Here is a 27,950-nt window from a genome sequence, read left to right as displayed (position 1 = left end):
AGTGTACCTTTTTTAATATTGTTAATAATAAAGATCAAGAGTCATACGGTGTTTGAGACACTTTTCCGACGAATGTCAATGAGCCTTTATGCTGTGTCTCAAGGGCTATAACAACAACATAAGTGAAACTACTGTTGAGTACATCTTCATTTGGTGCTCCATGATTTGTAATGACTCATTATACACATTTGCCTTTGTGAAGTGTTGAAATAGCATGTCCCTTTTCCAGGGATTTTGGGTTTCCTGGGTGAATGGGAGTGAGTTATAGGGACACTGTATGATGTTGTGTCTGTTCACTGCCTATTGAAATCCAAATCAGGTGTACCCAAAATAGATTCCATGCAGGGCTTAAGTTTTTATTTTTGGGAACTGAGTCTTATCTATCATCATCAGCCATTGCCCCAGTTGAAAAGAGAAAGAAATGCAGAAAAGTATGAAAGAAGCAGAAGAGCCTGTCAGATTGGCAGGAACATTGTAATAGAAAGTTCACATCGGTCAGTTTGGTGGGAACAGTGCTACGAGGTAGCACTCAGCTCCCTTAAAGGAGTTGAGTGCTAACTTGTAGCACAGAGGGGGCTGACGAGCACCCTCGGAATGCACACTTGTCTGCAAAGTAGGCAGTGTGCATTCTAATAGTGGTGGGCAGGGGGTCCCTCTGCACTGAGTCTGCCTGCCAGATTTGTAATTGGGCGGTCGGACCGCCCAGAGTGCAGCGGTCTGACTGTCAATGTGAGTGTTGGGGTCCTTGGACTGCCACAGTCGTAATGGGGTCCTAAGTCCTCTCTGCAAACATTTGTGAAAGTGCGGGGCAAGGGAAAAGAGGTCTGTACCTCTCAAAGTCCAAGGATCTCTCCTACTCCAGCTAACTGAAAATGGTAAATTTAAGTCTAGAGTGAATGATAATTTGTTCATTGGTAGCGCCATATAGATCGGAAGATTTAATTGTCCAATCCCTACAAATATTACAACAGGCACTGAAACATGGCTAGAAGTTCCCAAGACCGTCCTGAGAAGGTATCTGTCCTTGGTGCCCTGTACAGCTTTGCAACATCCTTAATACAGCTAGTATTCGCATAGTTTGCTTCTCCATTTACCAACGTCAAGGTCAATTTCTCCGGCTCTCTATTACTAGAGCAACTCCTCATCTATTTCCAAACCAATACTTCTTATGAACTCCATCCAGAAAGAAATTACGTTAGCAAAAAGAAGGCAACTTTCTCACATTCTGTGATGCTGCGAAATAGCAGCCCTTAACACGACTAAACTTAAAGCAGAATTAAAATGGCACGCTTTATTCATGCTAAGCAAACACATGTAAACGTTTCATTTATAAATATTGTCATTAACAAATATTGCCTGACTCCCTATTATAGTAAATTGCAAAGTAGAAATAACTTGTTAATACATGTCTGTAAATAGGTAGGGGAACTATAATTTTCAAAATTAGCCTACAACATTTAATGCACATATATGATGAAAATCATTATTGTTTTAATAGTAACTAGTCTCTAACATCATGGGGAAACATGAAATCAAAACCAGTTATTGTAATTCAGTCTATATCGTTATACCACACACATGTAAATCCTAGCCTGCAGTGAATGCACCTCAATACAGACGTTCAAGTGTGCCACTTTACAATTAGCTTGTTATCAACTCATACAATATAATGTCAACATAGTCACATATAGATCAACATTGTGACTTTAAAAGTAGCCGCCAAATCTCCACTGCGCCTTATGCAATGCAGAAAATCTACAGAAGAAGAATTCTAAAATACCATAAATGTAGGTAAATACTGTAGATTTCAGGGGATAAAGTTCAAAACTGAACATTTTGTGTGTAAGAAGATCAATCATAAATCTTTAGAAAGAGTAGGCGTAGACCACAAATCAGGAACATATGATTTTCCTTGTGAATCTGGCTTCATGTTTAAATTTTTCAACTATTGTCTCACAGGCCATTGCCATTTGGTAATTTAAATACAAGTATTTCAACTGAATTGAAAAAAAGCTGTCACTCGCAAAATATATTTTTTTGCTGTAGGAAGGGCTGAAACCAAGTTGTCTTAGTGACACATACTCATCTGATCTCTTTGTATTTAATTGAAACACATGATTGTAGTAGGGAAATTTCGAATCCAGAATGTTGAAGGGTCACAAGAGCATCACCAGAATATCATGGAACAAAATATCAATGAGGTAAGTGCATAGAGGGAAGTATGGATTTACTATTCTCAACTCCATGTCTACATACCTTGGCGATATAAATATCACCAAGGTATGTATATTTGTAATTAGGAATAGAAAATCTATTCAAACTTACATTTCAATATTTTGCCCCTTAGCATTCTGGTCATAATATTGTGATGTGCCGATATTCTAGCTTTGATTCCCGACCCACAGCAGATATATTACAGTCCACTTGTTTCACCTCTACTTCATATAATCTTAAAGCAGTTTTATATGAAGTTTCTAGATGTTGGGTATTTTAAGTCCATGTCATCAGGATTTCTTTCAGATCTTCCTTGAAGTGTACTATGTAGGTAATTTATAAATATTCTGAATAATACAAGCAAATAAAGTGACTCCCGAGAAACTCAATGACTTTCCTTTTCCCAGTCTGTAGCTGCTACTGTACTACTGCCCACTAAGTGCTACTGCCTAACCAGCAATTGCCCACACAACAATAAGGAGATCTCTGATGGCTTACTCTCATTAAATCTCATGATGTCAACATTTGAAATACTATCAGATGATTCATTGAAGTCAAGGCCATGTTGTGCTTCTTCTTGGCCTGACATACCCACGGTTCCTTTCCGAATGAAAAAAAGTTATTTTCACAAACCAGGTCTGCTTTCAGGTAATATGATGCCTTCTGTCATGTGCTTCCGACTAATACACCATATTCTTGGTAATTTAGATGCTGTCAAAAGGTAATATCCATGTGCACTTGTTTTACCTCATTATAATTATCATTTCTGGCCTTCTCATATCTCGTGGTACTTTCTCAATTTCTGATGTCTACTCACAAAACACCGGTAGTGGCTTTTCTAATAACAATGGGCCGGGGGGGGCAATATGGCGATCTGCCCCTCACCAAGCCCCCCACCCCTGCTCAAAAAACAAAGGGCCATTGAGGAAATCGCCGAAGTTCTGGTGTATTTTCACACACCTTTTAAAGGAAATTGGCTGCTGATTGCCTATGAAAACGAGCTGGAAATTGGCTGGTTTTCAGCTCATTTTTCCTGCTGCCACATGATTTTGGTTCCTCGTCGAGTGACGTGTGAGACAAAATCATGTGACACACATTGGCACTGGGTGAGTTGGCAGGTCTGCATCAGGACCAATGTTGCTTTATTGTTTCACACATTTAAACTTGCCAATATTTAGTATGCATGGTTAATATAGTTTACCTTGACAAGCAACAAAGGGTAAGTTTAAATCAAAATAAAAATAAGACGCCAGAATTGTTTGAATACAATATCGCTAACGTTTGAAACACAAAATAAAAAACGTAAAATAAAGCATATTGTTTCCAGAATACTTCGTCCTCTATGCATTGTGCATTATGTTCAAGGTCATCGCAGCATTCAGTAAAACTTGGAAATGGACCACTTGATGGGAAAACAATAGCCGCTCATGCCTTGGGAACAGCCTGATGAACTGTTTGTGTATGTGACTGAACTGCCTAACTGCAGTCGTTTGGTCGCTTTCCATGCAGACAGCATCCCCTTTCACTCTGAAATGACGGTGATATCTTAAAATGAAGCCCTGTCTGTTGCTACCCACCACTTGTGGTATTTTTCTTTAAGCAACATGTTTTTTGATAGATTGAGCAATTTTGTCAGTTGTATGCTGTAAGGCTGGGTGTCACACACCAAGATGATGTTTCCTCTGCCATCGTAAATGCCAATTCTAGCAAATTACAGCCTCACTTTCAACTATGGCATGGGTAGCAGGGCTTATTCAGCCTGCCTGTAACTCCAAAAGAATATTCGTTTTTTGCATTATAAATGGTTTCGTCGAATAAAGCTCCTGTTATTTTGTGCTCTTTTAAAGATATAACGATTTTTTTTATTTATATCACTGTTGAATTACCAAGCTGCTCTGATGAGTCTTTTCTATTTATAACTGAGGCCTCGGAGGGAAGACCTAAAGATAATTCAGGGGTGATAAACCCCGTTGTAATCACATGTTTATGAAATTATAAAATACAATTTAGAGATTTCCTTTTTGGCAGACAAACAGAACAGCAATTTCATCATCAGTCATCACGCTTATCCTGAACAAAGGAACGTGTCAGGCAGGAACTGATGTGAATGATGAACAAAAAGAAACGTTTTAAAATGTGCCAAGATTGATAGCTGTTAGTATAAATAAATACCAGGACGGAGTAATTGTCCAGAATTGCGTGATGCTTTGAAGAGAGAGACTCTTATAAATAAAAAAGTGGATTCAGATTCAGTCTCTTTTTCGGCTAAAGATAATTAACCTTAAAAGTGCACTAAATAAGTTCATGCATTGATAAAAGAAACAGTCATTTAAAAACAATAAACTTCCTTCACAGGAATTTGAAACATTGATTTCTGATATCGAAAGGCAGACTTTAAAAATCATCAGACAGCATCATTAAAGTTCAATGGGAGTTTCTGCAGCAAATAAATGGCCGATATACACTTAAAAAATCCGTTCAGTTTTAACGCTAGTGCCCGACAATGTAATGTGAATAGTTTATAAAAATCCACAGAAAAAACGAAATGTAAAAATATTTGGGTCGCAATTTTACAAGGATCATATTCCAAAGGAAATGATAGCAGTGACCTAATACCATCAAAACTAAATTTTGTCAGAAGATTTCTCTTCCAGACATTATTTACCCAGTCTAGCAGTGGTGTAAGACAAATTTATGAGGCCCCCTTACAGAATGCGATCAGCGGCCCTGAGCCGCCTAATTCTTAGAGATGCTTATTGGTCTTCGGCTGAATAGTGGGCCCACTTGAGGAGTTGGGGCCACGATGCACCCCAGGTGCCTGCATAACGTCCCTGCAGTGTAGGTAAAGGTCGTAGGCGGGGGAGTTGTGGATAATAACATAGGCTCGTACAGAGGACTTTTGCATTTCGACATTTTCTCTTCCCATTGCCACCCTTTTCCAATAGGATTTCTTTACCATTTCTTATTGATCTTGCTAAAGTTGGTGGACTCTAAGAACAAGTTTGCTCTACCAAGATCAGTAGTCAACTGCCTAATAAGGTTAAACCATGGGATTTTATGGCCAAGCTCGCAGTTCTAAAACCCTCTATAATCTCTGTGCTGAAGCTGGCTTTCTCGTTTGTCCATACAGATAACATCGCAGTAGGGGTGCCAATTTGATGAAATCCGTGGCATACTTTTGAACCACTTCTTCATGCATAATAAAATGCGGTCTGCTAGGCATTAGCCTCAAAAGTCTCCTACAGAATCTATGCTCTTCACATTCAGTTGGGTGATAAGCCCAAATACAGGCCTGTAAGTCAGGAATGAAATACACTTTCTCTTGTAAGTCTCAATCGTTGCTGGGATGGGCTTAGAACCAATTATTTTTGCAAAATTGAAAAGGGTCCCCATTGCTTGTGAGAACCTACTAAACCTACCTCGAATACAGGGCCCACAATTGTACTGGGAATCAAATGTAATATCCAAATATGAGAAGATGTAGAGCAATTCTAAACGTCTCCTCTTACAAAAATGAGTCTTATTTTGAATGGCCCACCCCCTACTGCCATATAATGAGTTTGGGGGAGGTTGTTCTCTAAGTCTAAGCTGCCCATAAACTCTACAAAATTATCAGTTAGTTCTTTTGAGTCCTGAAGGGGTCCGAGAGATCAAAACAGCATAATCAGTGTATAATAAGGCCACTACTGGGCGATTCTTGACTTTTGTGAAGTTTCTTCCATGAGACACCAAGAGCCTCGTTTACAAGGCCATGCGTGGATTTTCATGGCCTTTTAAATATGGGCCCCTTTCACATATAACACTGTGTGAAATGTGCGTTCCATGGGTGTTGCTCGGGGTGTTCCCACACAACACCCATGGAACCCCAAGGAATCTAACGCATTCTCAGATTTACAAGTCTGGGAATGCGTCAGATTTCTACAACACGTTAGGGTGGCATAAGAGTGAAACAATGGGAAGTAATATCTTTATTTTTCCCTGTTTTTTCCTCTTTCTATGTCTGCTGCATTCTGCCGCACACACAGAAAGAGGAAAACACCTCTTCAGATTGTATTTGTTCAGAAAGGTGTCCCTTCCCGCACAAAAACAATCATTTCCACAACGCAGGCACCCTTGCAAATGGTTCAAGGGTGCCTGCGTTTGCACATGGCAGCAATTTGTGTGCCAGCGCAGGAGGAGAGGACAAAAATGTGCTGTATCCTCTAGATACAGCATATGTCTGCCCTTGCCTGATGGTGTAGGCTGGCAGAGCAAGGCAATTTCTGCATTGCCCTGCACCATGGACCTTGTAAATGAGGCCTTAAGTATCCATGTAACTCAATATCATCAAGCAAGAATAAAATCAGTGCCGAAACACAGGGGCACTGACACAATACCGTGGTAAAAACTATAATTGACGAAAACATAATGTCAAAAATATTGTGTACCACAATATCATGCTTGTTGGACCGGGCCCTTTTTGCATGGTCATCCCCAAATTTTTTCCTCCTTCCTTCTATTTTTTTTGGACCAGTTTTTGTTCGTTTTAGGACTCTGGGCACTTCACCACTACTGACCTGTGCTGCTAAAGTGCAAGTGCTCTCTGTGAAAATTGTAAGTGGAATAGGCTTTGACATGATTGGCATATTTGATTTATTAGTAAGTCCCTAGTAAAGTACACTAGAGTTGCCCAGGGCCTTTTAATCAAATGCTATTAGTGGGCCTGCAACACTGGTTGTGCCACTTACATTAGTAGCCCTTCAAGCATGGCCCAGACCTGCCAATGCAGTGTCTGTGTGTGCAGTTTAAAACTGCCAATTCGACCTGGCCCAAACCTTCCCTTTTTGTACATGTTAGGCACCCATAAGGTAGGCCCTGGGTAGCCCCATGGGCAGGGTGCACTGTTTGTTAAAGGTAGGACATGTAGTGATGTGTTTTACATATCTTGGTAGTGAAATACTGCCAAATTCGTTTTTCACTGTTACAAGGCCTGCTCTCTCATAGGTTAACATGGGGACTGCCTTTCAATATATTGTAAGTGCAGTTTTCAATGGGGAGCAGATAGCGCAGATAGAGATATGAAGTTTGGGGTGTCTGAACTCACAATTTAAAAATACATCTTTCAGTAAAGTTGTTTTTTAGATTATCAGTTTGAAAATGCCACTTTTAGAAAGTGGGCATTTTCTTGCTGAAACCATTCTGTGCCTCTGCCTGCTTGTATATTGCATGTATGGGCTAGACCGAGAATTGGGCTGTTGTGAATTCCCTCTAGACAGTGACACAAGGGGAGCTGGGGTGTAGCCTAAATACCCTGATGGGTCATCTGGGCTAGAGAGGAGGAAGCAGCTGACACTTACACCGGAATGGGCTGTGCCTGCTCTGACACAATGCAGTCTCGAACCTCATGGTGTGTGTCTGGAGCCAGGGCTGGGCAACTCAGGATTTTGTGAACAACAGAGACTTTCCTTTGAAGTTTGCCAACTTAAAAAGCAGAAAGGGGTATAAGTAGCAACCCAAAAACCCAGATTTGTAGATTACTTCTGGATTTAAGAGGAACCTCTGCCTAGGAGAAGAACTGGAGAAGGAGTACTGCCCCTTTGCTTGTGACTGTGCTGTGCTCGGTTGGCTTGCAGTTGCTGCTTCTGCCCGAAAGAGGGCAAAGACTGGACTTTGTGGTATATTCCTGCTTGTGAAGTGTCTCCAAGGTCTTGAACTGAGCTTGCATCCTTTTTTGAAGTCTCATGGCCATCAAAGATTTCCTCTACCAGCACTTCGACTCTCTTGCTGAGATGCCTACCCTGCCAGGTGGTGCCCTATCCAGTCCCTGGGCCCTTGAAAGATAAAGCTGGTGGAACCAAGGTGGAAATCCACACACAGGAGCAGTGCGGGGCAAATATCGACACCTCACCTCTAACACAGCTGTAAAAACGATGCACCACCTGCATCGAGGCTGAAAAACCGATGCACTACCTGCATTGCAGCTGGGAAATTGACGCATTACCTGCACAGAAGCTGGAGAAACAATGCAACACCTGCTTGCGGCTGCTGCAAACCCCATGCAGTGCTGATTCTCATCCTCATGCGGCCAGATTTCGCATGCATCATCGCTGGGCATCAAATTCGATGTCAACTTGTCCGTACACGAGGTGCCTGTCCAGAAACCAATGCATCACTCTCTTGTGGGAGAGAAAAACAAAGCATCACCTACCCGACTGGAGAAGAAACAATGCACTGCCTCACTTGTGAGTAAGGAATCAACGCACTGCTGACTTTTCCGATGCCTGCACGCTCTCTTGCGGGAGAGAAAAACGACACATCGCCTACCCGACCAGAGAAGAAACGACGCACTGCCTCACATGCGAGTAAGGACTTTTCCGATGTACGCTCGCTCATGCGACTTTATTTTTGATGCAACCCAGGTACTTTGTGGAACAACAACGTTTCCATTGTTTTCTATGGAGTAAGAGTTTTTAGTTTTAAAAATTTATAACTTTACTTGTGTATGTTGGATTTTTGTTGTTTGGTCTTATTTGATTTAGGTAAATATTGGATGTTTTTCTAAACAGGTGTGAGGTCCATTTCGTAGTGTTGTCACTATATTACTGTGTATGTTGGTCCAAATATTTCACACATTGCCTCTGGGATAAGCCTGACTGTTTGTGCCAAGCTAACAAGGGGGTGAGCAGGGGTCATCCTAGGTGTGTATCTCCCTTACCCTGACTAGAGTGAGGGTCTCTGTTTTGGACAGAGTGCAAACTGACTGTTAACTAGAGACCCTATTTCCAGCAGTGCTCCTTTACTTATAATCAAGCCAAGTTTATTCATTGTGTCAGTCTAACAAATCTTAGCCACACAATATGAATATTACACAGTATTTTGCAATTTAAAACAGTTCCAGCATGTAAAAACATACAAATACATACAAATTCAACTACCCTGGTTAAAATCAAGCAAACCATACATTTTATTCAGCATGCAGAATTCAGAAAAACCCACTAATGTGGGAATGTGTGAGTGCAGAAGTGCATGGATAAATTTCAGTGCATTGACTACATGACACCTAACTTATTGTAACGTTCTGGCAAGCGTCTAGCACTTGGCAAAATAAGAGGTTCAATGCCTGCCATAGTTTCTCTCCTGTACACATGATACAGTGAGTATAATCACTTTATTGCACTAGCCCAAATCATATCCAGCTAAAAAACATACATAAATTAAAAGGAAAAAAATCATGCAACTTTAAAATGCTTCACATAGTGGCCCTATCATTTATGGGCAACAGTGCTAATATGAAGGCCTTAGGCAACCCTCTGTGCAAAAGCTTCAACGTGAAATACTGCAGCGTCTAGAATCCCACCTTGATGTACATGTAAACATGGGACTGGAAAGAGCTTCAATTACACATTCCTTGTTCCAAACCTATCTTCGTTGGTTCCACGCCTGTTTACCCAGAACAGCACTATAAAGCGTATAAAAACTCATTCAAGTTTAAGGGGCTTTGTACAATCATTTTACTCTATAAGTTACATTAACTGGTACATCATCCTCAAACATCCACTGGATCAGTGAGTCATCATGAGATATGAAGTGGCCCTATGCTACCCCTGGTCCCAAACAGCACATTTTGCATTAGAAGGTTAGTGTATGTTTTAGAGCTCCTCTAGAGCCCTACTAGTTACCCTGCCTATATAAATCGATGTGGGTACTTGGGTAATAACATGCTCTGAATCGGTACGCATACACAGTGCCAAGGCATCCTTGCACCTTCTTATCGCATGGGCTATAAAGAGCGGGCCAAGGTATTATCTTCTGACTCCTGCCGAAAACGTGAAGAGCAATGTAAATGTGCATATTTACAAGCCCCTCGCACCTCTGTGCGCCACTCTAGCGGCATTTTTTTTTAACGCTAGGGAGGCATTCAGAAGGCCCCCCCATGCACCATATTTACAAAGTGGCGCAATGCATGCATTGCACCACTTTGTAACGCCTTGCGCTACATTATACCTGCATCAGGTATAATTTATGCGTGGGGTGTTCCCACGTAGGGAGTCCCGATTTTTTTTGGTGTAATTTTTAATGCCTGCTCAGGGCAGGCGTCAAACGGATGCTTCCAAAGTAACCTATGGGCCTCCCTCTTCTCCCTCTTCTAGCAATTTATGGCGCTAATCCCGAAAAGCGCCACAATAGCATCATAAATTATCATTCTATTTTGCAAACATACGCCATGGTGCATTGTATAGTAAATACAGAGCTTACATGGTGATGTTAGAAGGGCACAAAGTGATCTAAGAAAAGTGGTGCATCAGAGCTAATGCACCATTTTCTTGTAAATATGCCCCAAAGTGCATTACTGACTATCCCCCCCCCCAGGTCAAATCCACAATTAAGTGAGCAAGACCCTCCTTTATGCCATGCAGTAGTATATTGTTTTAATGGCAAAGTGCCTAGCCTAAAGTTAACATACAGTGACCTCTTAAATGGGGGGTTATTTTGCCCATGTATGATTCAAAATAGGGAAGAGGCTTGAGTAGACAAAGCTTCTCTGCTTTTCGACCTAGCTGGTTAGTGAGCATATGGTGCCAGAACCTTTCCCTCACCAGTTGTCCAGTTCCTTGCGTCACTTTATCTGGTGCAGCCAAATATTCAGAACATCCTACATAACTATACCAGGAAAGTTTGGCTTGTTTAGCTAGAGACCAGATCTATTGCACAATATTACAATAGGTTTCCAGTTCAGGTTTGGTCCAAAACTTAATCCAGTATACAATTTGGCAAAGTGCTGCCCGCAGCTCAGTAAATCTAATACCCAGCTTGTGCCATAGGGGATCCATTGGGGTTCTGGGACCAAGTGTGAGGAGGCGACACAGAAAGCAACTCTCTGCTTTGGTTAGCTTTTTTGCATTTTTGTACCGCCATCCCTCTGCTCCATACAAGCCTGTGGCAAGAGCCTGGGCTCTGTAGGCTTCAAGTTGTTCCCCTGGCTTAGGGCAAAGCCAACCACCCCACCTGCATATTGGCTCAGTGGCACCTCACTCTTTATCAGTTGCGGGGACTCAGGCAACTTGATGTTGAATCTCACCCCTAAACAGTTGTAGTGGTCAACACAATCCAAAGGTATTCCACTGATTTTAAAATAGCTCCTTACTTTGGCACCTCCTTTGATGATCATATACTTTGTTTTTGCTATGTTGATCTTCAGGTCCTTCTTTGTGCAGTAAGTCTGTTGTTTATGCATGGCCAGCTCAGTATGGGACAGAAGGAACACATCATCCCCAAAGAGTAAAATTGCAATTTTGTTTCCCCTACTTACTGTGACATCGAGATTTAATACTCCCAGGAAATCAGTGACATTGTTGATAAAGATGTTAAATAATGCTGGGGCCAACACACACCCATGTCTGACCCCGATGTTTATGCAAAAGCCCTCCGTGGCTTCCCCTTTTTGACCATACTTGACCCATGAAACTTTACTACTGTAAAGCTCCTTGATAGTTGCCACTTGTTTTGTCTGACTTTTTTAGTGTTTGCCAAAGAAGATCACAATTAATAGTGTCAAAGGCTTTTTTTAAACCTACAAATGTCAGCTATAACTTAGATTTTTAAACACAAGTATATTTCAAGTAGATATTAAATAGGCACATGGTCTAAACGATCATTCCTTGCTCTCTCTGGAACCCAGCTTCTATCTTATTGATCACCATATGTTCGCTTCTAGGCGAGTATGCAGTAACTTGGCATATATTTTCCCTGCTACATCCAACAGAGAAATAGGGCAGTTTTTGAAGGGATCATACTGTGGTCCTTTCTTGCGCAAAGTGACAATTAATGCAGACTTCCAAGATGCTGGAGCTTTCTCCTGGTGCCAGATTGCATTGTATACTGTAGTAGGCGCAGGTGCCTACTGCTTGATCGCTGATCTGTACATCTCTGCCCCGATCCCATCGGGACCTTGTGCCTAGTTAAGTTGCTGGTTGGGGATTGCTAGTCATACCTCTCCCTCGCAGAACTCTCTCTCTCTCCCTGTTGATCCACCTTCTGGCATTGTTAGAAATGGGGTGCTTTGGATCTCCACTCCTAAATAGATATTAGTCTGGTATTCCTCCTTTCCCGTCGCTTTTCCCTATAGAGTGTTGAAAAATGGTTAAATGAGGTGGGGGATGTGATGAAATTTGCAGCTGCCTGGCGGTCCCCTGTGCTCCCCACTGTACTAGCTCTCAGAAGCTCCTGGTGTTTTTCTGGCCTTTTGCTTCCATGAATGCCTACTATGCCTTGTCTTTAATTTGGCTTTTCTTGAGTTTGATGAGGTGCTTGCATTTCTCTCTTAGTTATTTTAGCAGGGCTTTCCTCATCCGGGGTAGCATGCCTGGTACTCAGCACTGGTGAGAGCTCAAATTTTAGCTTGCCACACTGGTCTTCGAACCACTCGATGTTGCGATTGCCAATGCCATTTTCTCCCCTTTTGCTGGCTTGTTGCTGACCACTGTACCCCCATGACAATTTGATTAGGATCTCAAAGCTGTGAATGACCTCTGGGTCATTTATATTTCCATAATCCTTTTAATCCCTTGATACTTCTTCCACCACGACAAGGGATCTGACAGAATGTAAATCTGGCCTTGAGTGCCTATACCAGGCTATTGATTTTCTATAGACTGTCACTTGCAGTGCATTTTTCGGTAAATCAAAGATGCGGGTAACTTCTGAATGTTTCCCCATTGGGATTGTTTGGCAGGCTATCAGCGGGTTGTGGTCACTCCCAATTCATTGCACAATTGCAAAGTCATCAACCAAATGCCATGATTCCAAGTTGATTAGGATGTAATCTATCAAGCTTGTTTATCGCTTCGTTTGAACGGTATAGTGAGCTGACGTGTTGGAGGGCATGGTTTCATTAAAAGGTATGATATCATGATTGAGTGCAAGGGATGGTATTGCAGCTCCTGTCCTTGTGCGAAGAGTTAACAGAGAGCATGAATGTGATGCTTTGCCCGTGTGTTATTGGGTTGGGTGTAAAAATCCCCACATACCAAAATAGCATGTTTTGCTTGTGCAAGGTTCACTGATGACAATGACAATGTGTTGAAGCTAGCACTATCAATGTGTTTTTCTAGTTCACCGTCTGCCTATGTAAGTCTATTTGCAAACCTGGAGGAAAACAGATATTCTTTAAAGTCGACACTTAGCATTCCTCGATCATTACCAGTTTTTGGAAATTCTCTTTAATTTGGGTGAACTCTGAGCTGTCTATACATAGTTGTGTGGAGATCCAGATTGTAAGACCACCTCTCCGTCTCCCCTTTATTGTCTTTGTGGCACTTGTCAAGAATGCAGTGAATCCATCCATATTAAGCTCGTCCAAGGTCCAGGTTTCTTGGAAGCAGCAGATACTGTTTGATTTGATGAAATTCACCCAGTCTGTGTCATCCAACTTTGATTTTAAGCCGATAATATTCAAACTATGCACTTTTAGCCTAGCCTTGTAATTGGTTGCAGAGTCCTGTACCTATGGGAGATGAGTGACTTGGGGTGGGAAAGGGGGCAATGTGTACCTTCTCCGGGGTTACACAAGAGTTATGTGGACCATATTAGCTTGACTTTGGTTGTTACCCACGCACTACAGGTTGAATCTTGTGCTTGGTGGCTGTATAATAACTTTTAGACTGCATGCTTCCTCATTGGAGAAGTTATAGGGTGTGCCCACAGCTGACAACAGCACCCTAATCTTGCACAATTCTTCATCCTTGTGCCTTGTTACATGTGCATGCCATGATTCAAATATTTTAGGGTAAGGCTCAGAATCCCAAATTAACCAGTATTTTGCTTTTGCCAGAAATGCTTTCCACCACCTGCTTATCTGCTCACTACGTGATTTTTGAGTCCCCCTCTCCAGTAGGACTGACATATGTAAAACCAACTCTTAGTAGGTCACTCAATGACAAGTTGTGTAGCCCTTGCACCAAGTAGCGGACTCTCAATAGATTGCATCTATTGAGAATGTCATGATGTCCCCGTAATCTATAGCTTGGCGTAAATATTAGGATTACAGGTTCTCATTGGATCTCTTGCCAAGTTTCAACATGTGAATCCACCGGGCCTACCCGTCTGGCCCTAGAATATGTGCTACCCATATCCGCACTTTTTGCTTCATGCCGCTGTGACTTATACACTTTCCTGACAGATGACCTGCGTACTTCTCTTGCTGCTACATAGCCTGGAGCCCGTATGAATTTTGTTCTTGAAGCTGCTTCTTAAATTACTAAATTAAGCATGGAGCCACCCTGGGGATTTGTGCCAAAAAACAAACTCCATTGTATTTAAGGCTGAGACTGGTTCTGTCAAATACTGGTCTCTGTACTAGATCCATTTTCTCAATTTTTTGGCAGGGTGACTAGGCCGTACGATTGATAAGCCATGCTATCACTTATGTTGATGACTCAACCTGTATGTTGGCCTCTGGCATTGGGGATGTATTCTTTAGCCATGTCAGAGGCTAACCCAGAGAGGGTTTCCTTTTCTCTATCATTTCTGTCCATGTTCCCCTTTTTGAATGTTGCAGGTTGTATTATGGCTTCTGCCTTCTCCTTGACACAAAAAACAGGTGCAGTTCCCAGGTCATTCAGGGTGTATCCTAAGCTAGGCTCTGTAGGTCCTGGGTGCCCAAAGTATGGGACTGCAGATGTGTCATAGGAATTGTGTGCAAGTTGGTCATTTGTCTGCCAATGCATGGTCTAGTTACTTAACAAGGTAGTAGTTTCTAGATCGGAAGCGTTCGCCACCCTAGGTGGGTCATTCATGTGATCAACTACCGTGACCTGCTCACCAGCAATTCTGTGGCCTGTAGGGAATCTTTTGATAAGGGTGTGCTTGCATTGTTTGGTGCAGACCCCAAACTTGTGTATAAATTAATTTGAGTTCCATCTTCCATTGCTGATTTAATTTGACCTTTACAATTGAGATGTTCATTATTCCCTCTGTTGCCTAATGTTAGGGGCTACAGGTGGGAGCCCTAGAGTTCCTGCAGCTCCAGCCGGCTACCCACATCCTGCAGGAGCTGGCATTGCTCCAGTCCAGAGGGAGCAGTTATTTAAGTTGCTCTCTGTGGGAGGGAACAATATCTTGATCTGTTTTCCTGCCCAAATTAGTGTGGGCAGGGAAACAAATCTCTAGTCTGCTCCCACATGACAGGAGGATTTTTAAAGCTCCTGCCCACCTTTGCTTCAATTTGGCACGATTTTCAAAAACGCTTCCGCTATGGGGAAGCAACAGCACTGGTGCAGGCAGGGAAACTGCTGTGTCTCTGGTGTGGGCTTCCCAGGACACAGTAAGTGAGCTGTCCCCTGGGGGATGGTTCCTGGTAAAATAAAGGCTTGAGTAGGAGAACCACATGGCCCCTCCCCTTTTTTAAAGTTTCAGCCCCTGTGTGGGCTCCCTGGTGCCTATAATGACTGGGGAGGTTGAGACCCATGGGCCTATTTTCCTTCAATTAAATAAATCACCCTTGTGGGATGGGGCCCAGGGGCATTTCAAGGCTCAGGGGAGGCCAGCAAGGTCTCCCTCCCCTTTTGTGCTCATTTCAGCCCTGGGGTTGGGCATCCCAGAGCCTATATTGGCTTGGGATGGGGGAAAGGCTCTCCCCAGACTGTGATATTGTTTTGCTTTTTTTGGTACAGTCCTTTTTTTGGCCCCAGTGTGATCCCTCTGGGTCAACACCCATGCCTAGGTGGGAAGGGTATCCCTACTCAGCCCCCTTATATCTTTTATTTTCAAACTTCTGGACAGGGGAGTAAGTCTATGAGACCTCTAAATCCCCACCACGTAAGGCACAGCCCTTTATCCTTCACTGTTAACCCTTTCAGCCCTGCACAGGGAGATAGACAATTGTGGGTCGGGCCCTGGCACCCATGATGTTAGCGCTATGGTCACTAGAACATCACCCCCTGTTATAGTAAAAGAATACAGGGTCTGTGAACAATAATACTACTCTAAACCCAACCCCATGAAAGTTGGAATTTGGATGTTTTCACCTGTAGAAACTAATATTATCACTAAGCTCATGTTGTGGCAATTTTCTATGCAAATTTACCCCTTTGTGCTCTGTGCCCATCTGCAGGGTAATCAAGTCCTTGATAAGAAAAAGAACATGGCAATATGGCAGGTGGCACCCAGACCAATCTTGGCATTCAAATCTACCACAAAGATAACTCTAAAAAAAATGTGTACAGAATAGGATCTATGTTATAGGATACTAATAACCTTGAACAGGGTAATAATAGTGTTATACTTTTCTTTCTGATTAACAGCATTGTAAAAAATGAATTAAAAAATAATTAAAAGTGGTCAAATGAATGATTCATACAAATTGGATACACCTTGGGGAACAAGATAGTGTGTAAAAGCATGGCCATCCTACCCTTAGGTCTACCTGCTATAGAGGGGAACGCTGGCAAGCAAAAGCTGTGAGAACCATCCCACACTATATCAGTCAGTGCCCAAGTTTCTTCCAAAACAGTGATTCTATATTGGACATATGATTTGCCAAAACCATGCATCAATCTGCCCACCAATATTTTCGCAGTCAATCTGCATATGAAATGTATTACATTTATTAGGAATAAAATACAGAACTACTATTTGTTAAGGAGTCCTCCATGGTAATTGCTTTGCAGAATACACTTGCCACAAATATGGATGCAATATTTTATTGTATTGTTTGTATATCATCAATTCGGAGTCGAAGTACAGTTAGAAAGTCATATATGCACAATATCTTAGTTAGCCCGTCTGAGAAACCGAGGGGCATATTTAATAAAAGTGGCGCTGCACCAGTGCAGCACCGCTTTTCTTGCATCCTTTAGCGCCCCTCTACCGCCACCATGCCTGCGCCCTATTTAAAATACAACACGCCATGGCGCAGGGTAGGGGGCAATAGCATACTTTTTTTTACGCTATTGATATTCTCTGTAGGAGTAGCACCAAAACTTTGGCGCAACTCATGCAGAGTACATAGGGGCACTTTGTTTTCAATGGCATGCCCTATTTTAACGCCTGCTCTGATCAGGTGTTAAAAGTGCTGAAAACAATTATGCAAGGAAATCTATTAGATTTACTTGCAACATTTTTGCGGCTCCCTAACGGGGGAACGCTCCCTCTGCATTCATTATGCCTGTCGGAGGCATAATGTAGCGCAAAGGGTTACAAATGCATGCACTGCGCCACTTTGTAAATATGATGCAGTGTTTTTGGCCTTCAAACGCCTCATTAGCATGTAAGAACTCATGCTAATGTGGTGTTAGAATCACGCTAGGGTCTCTTAAATATGCACCTGACTCTTAAACATTAATCCAAGTGCCATGAATATACAGTGGTGCCCTTTCCTTGCGAGTGAGGTAAGGGGAGGAGGCAGATCAAGCGCAAGGGCACACGCTTGAAGGGAGCATCTGTCTGACTGCCCATTTTACAATTTGAGCAGGGCCTTCATGTCAAGATTTTTAAATTTCTTGCATTGCATATTTGCGAGGAGTGTCAATGGGTCCAAGGTATTTTCAGGGTGAATGGTCAGAACAACAAATAGATGAAGTGCAATGTGCTGAAATCTGGATGTCTTTATCAAATAAGTTAACATTTTGAGGCCTTCTTTAGGTTTTTGTTAACTGCATAATTTTAAATGTAAACTAGTAGAGTATATTGTTATAAGACCTTCTAATACATAGTACATATTTGTGTATCAACCATGTAAACATTTATATGTTGCAAAATAACACCCACCTTTAACAGTTACATTTCAAATTCTAACAATGATTTTTGTCACTGAAATGTTTTCACCTACAATCATAAAGAAATCTACATTTTGATTTACAGGTAAATGCTGGACCAATGGCATATGCACGAGCATTTATTGATAAAACAAATGCTAATAAATATCCAGAAGACCACGTAAAACAGCTCAAAGAAATCTTCAGGTAATGTTATCCCAATTCATCTTTTCTTTTGTCCAAAATACTTAATCAAACAGTTTCTCACCCATTTCTGATTTGCCTTTGATTAGGGCAAGTTATCTAACCACAAATAGTGAGGTTTAATATATATCAACAGCAAAGCAAATGAATGTTAAGCTAGTTATGAGGTGAAGTAACCCATTTGTTTGGTATGATTTGTTTTAGGATACCAATGATGTCTATCACCATATAGAGCCTATGGTGTCTTTTTAATAGTTAAGAGTTTCACCGTGCAACACATTATCCTTTTTACAGTTAGGAATATGGAACTCTGGGTTGATAGAAGTATGGATATTGTGAAATAGGATAATAGGAAAAGCACCTCACACTTGAATCCTTGAAATTACTCTTATCTCTTCCTATATTTCTGTCCGACACCTATCAGAATCTTGGTTGTTGTGTGCTGTACCCTTCCCCCGATCTCCACTTCTTAATCATTTCTCTGAAATAGACTTCTCACCGTTTCATGGAATTCCATGTTTTAGATTTCTTACCTCCTGTACAAAATCCTATGACGTCATCCCACCAGTTCAACAACTTAGTTTTGGATTTCATGGCCACTATTCCTCTATTATTACCAGCGATAACTTCAGTAAGCGGGTTGCTGTAGAGATATTCCAAGGAGATGTCAGAAGAGGCAACCACCTTTCAGCAGTTTATAGTAAAGTCCAATGTTGAGGCAGCCTAGCAGGACTTCCTTGTGCCAAAAGCCATACGTTGGACATCTTGTTTGCTTTCAATCATTCATGTGCCATATTTCCAGACACCCTAAGCATTCTGTGAGCCCAAAGGCATTGAAAAGCCACAGTGTACCTGTCAGGAGTTTTAACTGGTGAAAAAGGATGCAATTTTGTTTATTAGAGGCGCGTTCATCTTGAGAACTAGTAGCAAGATATAAGTGATTAAGTACCCCCGGTATACATTATAAGGATATTGCAAGTCACCAAGCAGTTCCATAACCATATAGAGGAACAAGGCTGAAGGTCAAGTTCCTCTATAAGGTTATGAAACTCTGAGATGACTTGCAGTATCCTTGCAATGTACACAAAGGGGTATTTTAACCCAAATAATGCATCGTCACACCATCACCTTTCTCACAAACCATTTAAAATCTTGGTGCCTAGCTCTTTCATATGAAAGAGCTAGCGTGTTTGCAAACATTAAGAATAAAAATAAACCTCTCATGCAAAGTTAAACACCTAAAAATGTGTTGCAAACAAATATTGAAAACAGTTCAATAAAGACAAAAAAAGCTGCAGTAGCTTGGAATGTGTAAAAACATGCAGAAACAATCCACCTTTTCACTAAGTAATGCAAAAATAAATGTATTCACTGTGCTTGTAATTGTAAGCTATCAAAAGTAAGAAAAGCAACATTCGGTTGGTTGGTTGGTTTCCTTTGGTTTAAGTAGCCATTTCAACTATGCTTTGTGGCCTCCCTTTTACCATGTCTGCTGAGTCTGGTAACGCACGTTATGATGTCATTTCTTAAATGTAATAACTTATAACAGTCGATTCCGACTTATTTTCTGACTGGGTGCATCACAAGTCACTGAAATTAGAGACTGCTGTTTATACAGGGATTAGAAAATCTTATGTATTATAAGTAATTTGTGTAGCTAAGACACCTCCATATATAATATGGATGTGATAATGTATGCATACCATTGATTATAAAGTTATTGCAAGTCACCAACTAGTTCTGTAACCATATAAAGGAACAAAGCAGTAAGGTATTATCACTGATCCTTGTAGTCAGAAACCGGCATATATCAAATGTGATTTTGCAGGTCTACCCCACTAACCTTGACATTGGGTAGTTGGTTTGCAACAGAACATTTGCCTTCTGTTACTCTCCAGATAAATTGATCTAGCTGTCAAGGCATTGCTCAAAGTACGCAGTGAAGGTTGAGCTGAGGCACAGTAAAAAACAATGATCAAAAATAAAATAAAGATTGAGATGCTCGGCTAGACAAATCTGTAAAAGGACTCAAACTCTGTAAATATACATTTAGTGAAAATAGTTAATAAACAATGTAGATCACACAAATCAAAAGCACACAGAACAATACAATAAAAGTTTGATCAGAGGTCCATGTTACACACATTAAATACTATTAGTAATCACAAATTAATCACAAATGTTGGACTATTAGTAATAGGAAGAAAGCCCTTCTTTCAAACACTCTTAAGTACTATTCATGGTTTCTGCCCCATTAGGCAATAGTAAATGCATTATGATCAAACTCAATGCAAGAGGCATATGAATCTAGTACAGTGGACTCAATAATCTTAATGTTTACAGTACATCAATATAGACCCATGAAACCAGGAAGCCAAGGGTTATGTCTGCTGGTCTGCTAAAAATGAGACGTCTCGTAACCAAGGATGTTAGTTGTGACCCCACATTCAGTGGATAGATCTGTGCTGTTTTGGGGGGCAGATGACTTCCTAAAACCACAGATACAATTGAGTTGTGAGCCCCATCACAAGGGTACAGACTAGAAATAGACAATAACACTTTGAGACATCTAAATCTAGGTAGCGTAGAGACCATTATAGTTTTTTGGGAAAATTGCAACATATCATGTTGCTGGCTTGAGTATCATGGATATCATAGAAGCAATTAAGAAGCTGACCACTTCAGTGAAGATCTATTTTTCTTTGTTGGTCTATTCTTTGAAAGTTATTACTATGAGCTGATAATCTGTGAAATAAACAGTATTGGAGTACACATAGGGTCTTTTTTCACAGTTTGGTGGGACCTCCAAACTAGCGGGTAGGATGCTACCGCCATGGAAGTTTGTGCGTCCCCCCGCCCTATTACAAGTTTTCCGCTGGTCTGACCAGACTGACCAGCAGAAATCTCAAAATAGAGCATTCCCGAGATAGCACTCAGCTCCCTAAATGGTATAGAGTGCTGTCTCGTAGCTCAGAGTGGGCCGACCAGTATCCTTGAAATGGGCACTGTCTGCAAAACAGATAATGCGCATTCTGACGGTGCTGGGAAGGGAAGACCCAGCACTGCCCATGCCATGTCTAACTGAAATATGCAGGTTGCATCACAAATCATATTTAATGTTACCAGTCTTTTAATTGTATTTTCAGACAGTTTGCAGAAGCATGTGGACATGCACTCCAGGTGAACGAACGGCTCATAAAAGAAGACCAGGTGGAGTACCAGGAAGAAATGAAGTCGCATTACAAAGATATGCTTGCTGAGCTCTCAGCAGTCATGGATGAGCAGGTTAGTTTGTTTTCAGCAGATCCCTTGTCTGCACTTGACTGTGTAAATTGCATGTTTTTTCGATGAGGCCAGAGGTCATTATAAGTCCCAAGGAAAGGGCCAAATTCTAACCTGATGACAAATATTCTCCACTAAGCCTCCTTTCTTTTGCTTCATTAGCCTCTAAGTTGCACGGGTGGTTTCCTTCAATTGAGCATAAAGATATTGACTGTGCATGGAAGAATAAGGAGAGAAAAGTTTGTTTGATCAGGAACACAATAACAGCTAATGCAAATGCAAATGCTATTGTATGCTTTGTTAGACCTTGCCTAAATCCCTGGACAATTTTAGGGGGGAGTCATGGTGTCAAAATAGCAAGACTTCAACTTAAAGGAAATTCAAAAGAGAACTTAAAAATTAAATAGTAACTTGGGCTGGGCAAATTCTAAATAACTCCCATGGAGGAGGATGTATTGGGGGAATTTTGTATGTCGCATACATTTCCCCAAATCTGCCCACATATATGACAGAGTTGGAAGCTGCCACTTCTATCATGTATGCTTTATGATCCATCTAACAAAATAGTGTGGGTATTTGTTTCTGGTGTGCTTTGATCATATATCCAATGTTCGATAAGATTGTCGGGCTGAGAGCTTCAGATTTTCTAACAATCACGCTGGTTATAATGTGAAAATACATTATAGGAGGGCAGGGTGCAAGAAGGGGCTTAAGGGGCAGTTGAAAGGGAGAGGAAGCAGATAGGTAGGGGTACTAAGTGAGGGAAAATACAATATTTTATAAACTTACCAAACTTTTTCTAAACTTTCAAAACAGAGAAAGGTAGATTGTGTGAACATTTTTGTCTGTGTGTATGTAAAAGTTCCTGGTAAAATCCGACAAACATTTCAATATACCCAAGCAAAAGCACCTGTACCCAACTATTCAACAGAAAATAAATGCAATAGGGGGTGTAACACCTCAAACACCCCCCTGAATCTAAGCCCCTGAGAGGGACGTACTTCCCTGGTGATTGCAAAGATTGGGGAATGCAGAAGGAGCCTGACATGACTGAAAGAAGGTAAGAAGGAAGAGAAGGAAATAGGCTGTCATGACAGAAATATGGTAAGAGCTGCTGCCCTCAGCACTGCATGGCAGCAAGGCAGAGAGCAAGGTATCTTTATCTATTTCAAGTTCAATTTTTTTTTTTTTTTTTTGAGAAGTTGCCAGCTTTGGTTATAGTGCAACAGACATACCACAAACTTGTAAACCAACTCGTTGTTTTACATCCCTAAAAATGACATTAAAACATGAGGGCTCTGTCTAATTATTATTATATTCCATTATACGTTACATTTGTGTTTTTAGCCTGGAAGTTTTAAATAATTATCCATGCTGTAGAATAAGCTGCTTTTTCTGTCCTCTGAGCTATTGCAGAGCAGATAGAAATAAAGGCAGACATTAAGGTATGTGTAGTGATGATGTACGGTTTCCTATGAATGAATTGCTTGTGCACTAGAACGTTTGGTGCATTGCCACACTTTTTGCAACAGCCATTGAGTTTATTGTTTATGAAGAGGCCATGGAGCCAATCACAAAGGCATTTACGTGTAAGTGAAGTAGTATTCCTCCAGTACTATTTCACATATTCTTAAATTGTTTTATGAATTGGCCCCAAAATATATAAAAATAAACTAAAATTGAACTGCTCATGCAATATTAATATACAGTTCGTTCAAACAGTAATGACGGTGACTTCTTTGTACTTTTGCTAATAGGGGAGTGGACATTGGGAGGCTGATTCACAAAGGTACTGTGAGTACTTGAAAGAATCCTCCTGTACTTTTAGTTAACTTTCTTTTAAATGCCTTTTTGAAATGGCCCACATGTACTTCAGCACAATAATAATCAGTGAATGTGTTTCATTTGCAACCATATACAGAATGTTTGCATTGTCATCACATGTTGTACTTTTCTCTCCTTTCTCTGCTAGCTCTTTTGTGGACCTGCCATTTTCAGCTTCTGTTCCTCCTTGTCTAATATTTCTCTCAGTACTTTACCCAAGTATGGTATGTTACTTTTATTGAGTGTGCAGCTTTTTTCCATGGTTGTTATTGTGACTTTTTCTGCAATAAGTAAAATAAAAATACATTTGAATTCAATTGTATTTAGGTGGCGGATAAGAAAATGAGTAAGGGTAATCATAAGTGGTACAGTTGTTTTTAATTTCAGAAATTGTTATGTAAGGGAGAACGCACCTCCTGCCGTGCATTATGAGGATATTGCAATTAGCAGAGGAGCTCCATAACCACATAGAGTAACGGGGATGGAGGCCAAGTTTGTTTAAATGTTTATGTAACTCTGAGGTGACTTGCGATATACTTATCATATACAGCAGAGGGTATATTATCCCATTTAATTCATGATCACACTATCATCTTTACCACAAACCACTAACAAATTACTGTGTAGCTCTTTCATTTGAAAGAGAGAGCATGTTTGCATACGTGGAGAATAAAATAAAACCTCTACTGCAAAATTAAACACATCAAAAAACCTTCTACATATTTGTTAGAAGAAGGATACTAGAAACAGTTAAATACAAGTCAGTCTTCAATGAAAAAGCTGATGCATAGAAACATTCAGAAAGATTCAAACTTTTCTATAATTATTTAAGGAATGTGAAAAATACGTGTGTTCTTTCAGCTTGTCACTCTAAGAGAGAAAAAGAAAGCAGAAGAAAGAAAAGCAATGTTTTGTTTCTTTTAACAGCTGATCCGCAACTGGACCTGCCTTTCACCTTGATTGTTGGCTCTGGCAGCAGACATTGCGACATCAGAACTCAACTATAATAAGTTATTACATTTGAGTACTGACATCTTTTCTTTATAATCTGCAGCTGGGTGCCTCACAAGTCACTGATTATGAGGAAATTAGAGGCAAGAGTTTATACAGGGATTGCAAAATCCCATGTACTATATGAAACTTAAGAAATAACATAGGTACAAGCAACAGAGACAGTTCATTAATCTTGTGGCACACTATGAGTACTAGGTTTAAGATGATGAAAAAAATGATGCATTGTGATCAAGAACAGTGGTGTAGCTGTCCATATGTATATGGTGATAAGTACCTAGCCATTGATGAACTGCAAAATGAATATAGCATGATCAATAGATTGTACAATACAAGACATATAGTAATTTTCGCTATAAAAAGAGGTGAGAATAGATTAAGAAAGAAAACAGTAAGAGCAGAAAGGAGGGGAAGAAAGTAGACAGAGGGGCAGCGGAGGAGATTGAAACTGGTGGCAATGGTGTACCACAGTGTGATTGACTTGCAGTGTACTTAAGGTACACAGCTGAGGAGGAGGGAGGATAGGTCTGCGAAAAAGATAGGGACAAGCCTGCAATGGTGGTTATAGTGGGTTATTTTTCTGAAGGCACAAACTCAATTTAGTCCCATAGTTTTCTACTTGATGAAATAGTTTGTTTTTTTAAAGCATAAATTATCTGTGCTTCTGGTAAAGCAGAGCTAGGCCGATCAGGTATGAAAATAAATATTGGCAGTATTTTTCGATTCCAATGGACCTTTCTTGGAATTAGTGTGAGAAATGTCTACAGCTGCAAAAATCGGCAGTGAGGCTATTGACGGATCAATGTTGAAAATAATGTTGAACATTTTGTTTTTTAAATTTTTAAATTAAATTCACAGTGTGAAAACATATTTGCATTTAAAAAAACATCTGCCATATTACTGTGTTCTAATTTGCCATTCCAACATAGGTTAAATTCAATGAGGCCAGGTTTGCGGAGTTTCAAAGGAGTCCAGAAGCTCTTTTTTTATAGACCAGAGTCTTGTTTGAGCAAGAGCTGGAGTGATTTTGCTTTTAAAAGGGGAGGATCAGATTTTAGGCCAAGCAGATGGAGGTACACAGTGGCCTGTTTGTTCCTTATGTAATTTGTTGCAAGTAGAAGAGGTTTTGTCAACAACCTTTGGTTTGGATGGAGCGAGAAAAGGTTAAATCTTTATGCCAAATGGCCAAAACTGGTAGGTCTCTCCAGAAGGGATAGCAATCCTGAAGTGTGGGGATGGCCTGGTTTCGTTTTAGCATATTGTGTTTCAAGAACAGATAGACGTCCAGTTTAATGGGTTTGTGATTATGTTGCATTTGTACAAATGTTTTGGATTGCTTCTGGAGCCTACATTCCATGTTTAATGTGGATTTCAAAACATACACTCTTTCAATCACTAAATCTTGATCCCACAAAGAGTGACCAGTGCTAGACAAGCCCATAAGGTTAGATTTATGAAAAGATCTGGACAGTCTGAATTTTGTTTTTGTTTCTATCACTATGCAATTCTCGTGATTCACAAATACGAGGTGCAGAAAAAATAAGTTGGGCTATAACACTTTTTGGGAGATGTCCCATTTTTCTGAAAGTAGTAGGGAGATTGCAGATGGGTATCTCTTGCCTTCTAAATAAAAAAGTAATTTTCCATTGAAAAACCTAAAGCCTCTGAAATTCCCCAGTCATGGTGGACACCACAGCACCTCCAATGTACTAGTATAGACCTCAAACATGATATCATAGATGACATCTTCTATGTCTATGGTCCTGATTCACAAAGGTAAATTTACATGTTTGTGTAACTTTACTCTTTTTCGGCATTCACAGAACTGCAACTTAGGAGCAAGGTTAAGTCTGCAGAGAGTCCAAAGTCGTGGCAGAGAACTCTGCACATAAAAAGAAAGGCCTGCCCAATGTAAGATGACTGTATCCAGAATGAATGGTCATGGAATTTGACTTCCATGAAGGGTCCAGAGCTGAGAGTTGCATCCTGCACTTCATATAAAACCTGCCAAAGTTTTATAGGGAGGTCTGTGGTCGAGAAGACATAAAGCACCTTCAGTCTCTTACAAAGAAGGAAAGTCAAAGTAGGTTACCACCTGTCACTCTCTTCAGCCCTGTATAAAAAGTATGGCCCATCATTTCCCTGCAGGAAAAAGTTGCCTCCCATCTTCATAAGGTACATGTAGGAAAAACTCCCTTGTGTCTTAATTTTGAGTGCTGTTCCTTAGATAAAGAAAGCAGTATTTCTGTGACTGAAACACATCTAGGCCCATATTTATACTTTTTAAGCGCCGCATTGGCATACTTTTTTGATGCAAAAACGGCGCAAACTTGCAAAATACAATTATATTTGGTAAGTTTGCGCCATTTGTGCATCAAAAAGCAGCGCATATGCGGTGCTAAAAAAGTATAAATATGGGCCCTAGTATCTGGATTTTGATGGCTGTAACTGTGGCTAGCTTTTAACTCTTTGCTTCATGCCCTGCAGTGCAGACTAGGCTACTGGCAGTAAGTGATTGCCTTCAGAGGTAATCTACTTACGCCAAAACTGTTTGTTTTTCTGTAAATCATTTGAAAATAACCATTGGACCAACAAGTGGCATACCTGTGCTGAAAAATGATTGGGCTGAGAAGTATGACTTAAATGGAAATGTCAATTGTTAGTGACACACCACTGACATGATCAGGGCTTGGAAATGTGCCTAGAACACTTTGTTACCACTTTGTCCTTTTTGTTTTTAACCATGAGGCTGGTACTTCATTGTATTTTCAAACAAGCAATGGCAAAGCCAATAGATCTGTTCCTCGCGAGCATTTTGCTAACTTATGCAGTATGCAAAAAAAAAAAAAAATGGCAACATATACAAAACATAAAAATAAAGGTGTGGCCTAACAGTCCAGGCAGACCAGTACCGGCTCTAAAGGGCAATCAGTTTCAGGCATCTGTGCACATTCGATCAGGCAAAATCCTGTCACTCACAATGCAAATCAGACCAGTGGATGAAGGAGTCTGATCAGAAGCCCCAGTATGTATTTGTATATAAATTTATTGTGATTATTTTTGAAAGCTTGAGACTCGCAAACAGGGTCAGCTGGGCCTTCTACTCCACTTGGCATGTACCCAGTTGGCTTGAGTTCTTGGGGGTACAAAAAGACCAGGTACTCAACTGGTGCTTCTGTCATTTTCCCGAGCTCTTTGAGCTTAACTGCTGTAGGAAGAAGATGTCTTCGAGAGAGAGGCGGAGACAGATAGATAGAAAGCGATCAGAGAGGGAAAAAAGAAAGAGAGCAAATGGATGGATGGAAAGGGAGATAGCAAGAGGAGAATAGAACTCGGGTGGATTCAAACATTTTTTCCAAGCCTATTTTTGGTTTCCCAGTCCGGTGCTGCCGGCACAACATCTAAAGCTGACCCTAGGCTAAACCTAAAAACATGTTTATAACTCCACCAGCCTCACCCATTCATGGAAAAAGTTGATGTCTTGGTGAAACATCTAATCAACTTGTGTGGTGCAAGTTGCATTTCCTTGCCTTATACCATCCGCAAAGCCTCATATACTATGTTTGACAGAATTATGGCACCAGACTCCTTTTTCTTAAAGGAATAATAAAACATGCTGGTTGCACCAACATAAAACAATAAAAAAAATGGCTCTAGAAGCAAAGTGCAAGAGGGAGTTTAAGG

General features: G+C 40.7%; 1 protein-coding gene across 5 annotated transcripts in view; it reads left to right on the top strand.

Moving 5' to 3' along the window:
* Positions 1–27,950, top strand: part of DOCK10 (dedicator of cytokinesis 10) — a 1,618,956-nt gene that overhangs the window by 1,539,317 nt on the left and 51,689 nt on the right. For 3 of the 5 annotated variants that reach the window (XM_069213493.1, XM_069213490.1, XM_069213492.1), the window contains exons 54-55: positions 18,052–18,152; positions 21,296–21,434. In XM_069213493.1, coding sequence (XP_069069594.1) covers positions 18,052–18,152; positions 21,296–21,434 — 240 coding nt within the window. Of the gene's footprint in view, positions 1–18,051; positions 18,153–21,295; positions 21,435–23,403; positions 23,480–27,950 lie in introns of all 5 variants that reach the window. The other 2 variants (XM_069213489.1, XM_069213491.1) reach the window with 1 other exon arrangement.

Source organism: Pleurodeles waltl, chromosome 11, assembly GCF_031143425.1.
Source record: "Pleurodeles waltl isolate 20211129_DDA chromosome 11, aPleWal1.hap1.20221129, whole genome shotgun sequence".
NCBI classification, from domain to species: domain Eukaryota; kingdom Metazoa; phylum Chordata; class Amphibia; order Caudata; family Salamandridae; genus Pleurodeles; species Pleurodeles waltl.
The sequence above is the reverse complement of the archived record's forward strand: the minus strand, read 5'-3'. Positions and strand labels throughout refer to the sequence as shown.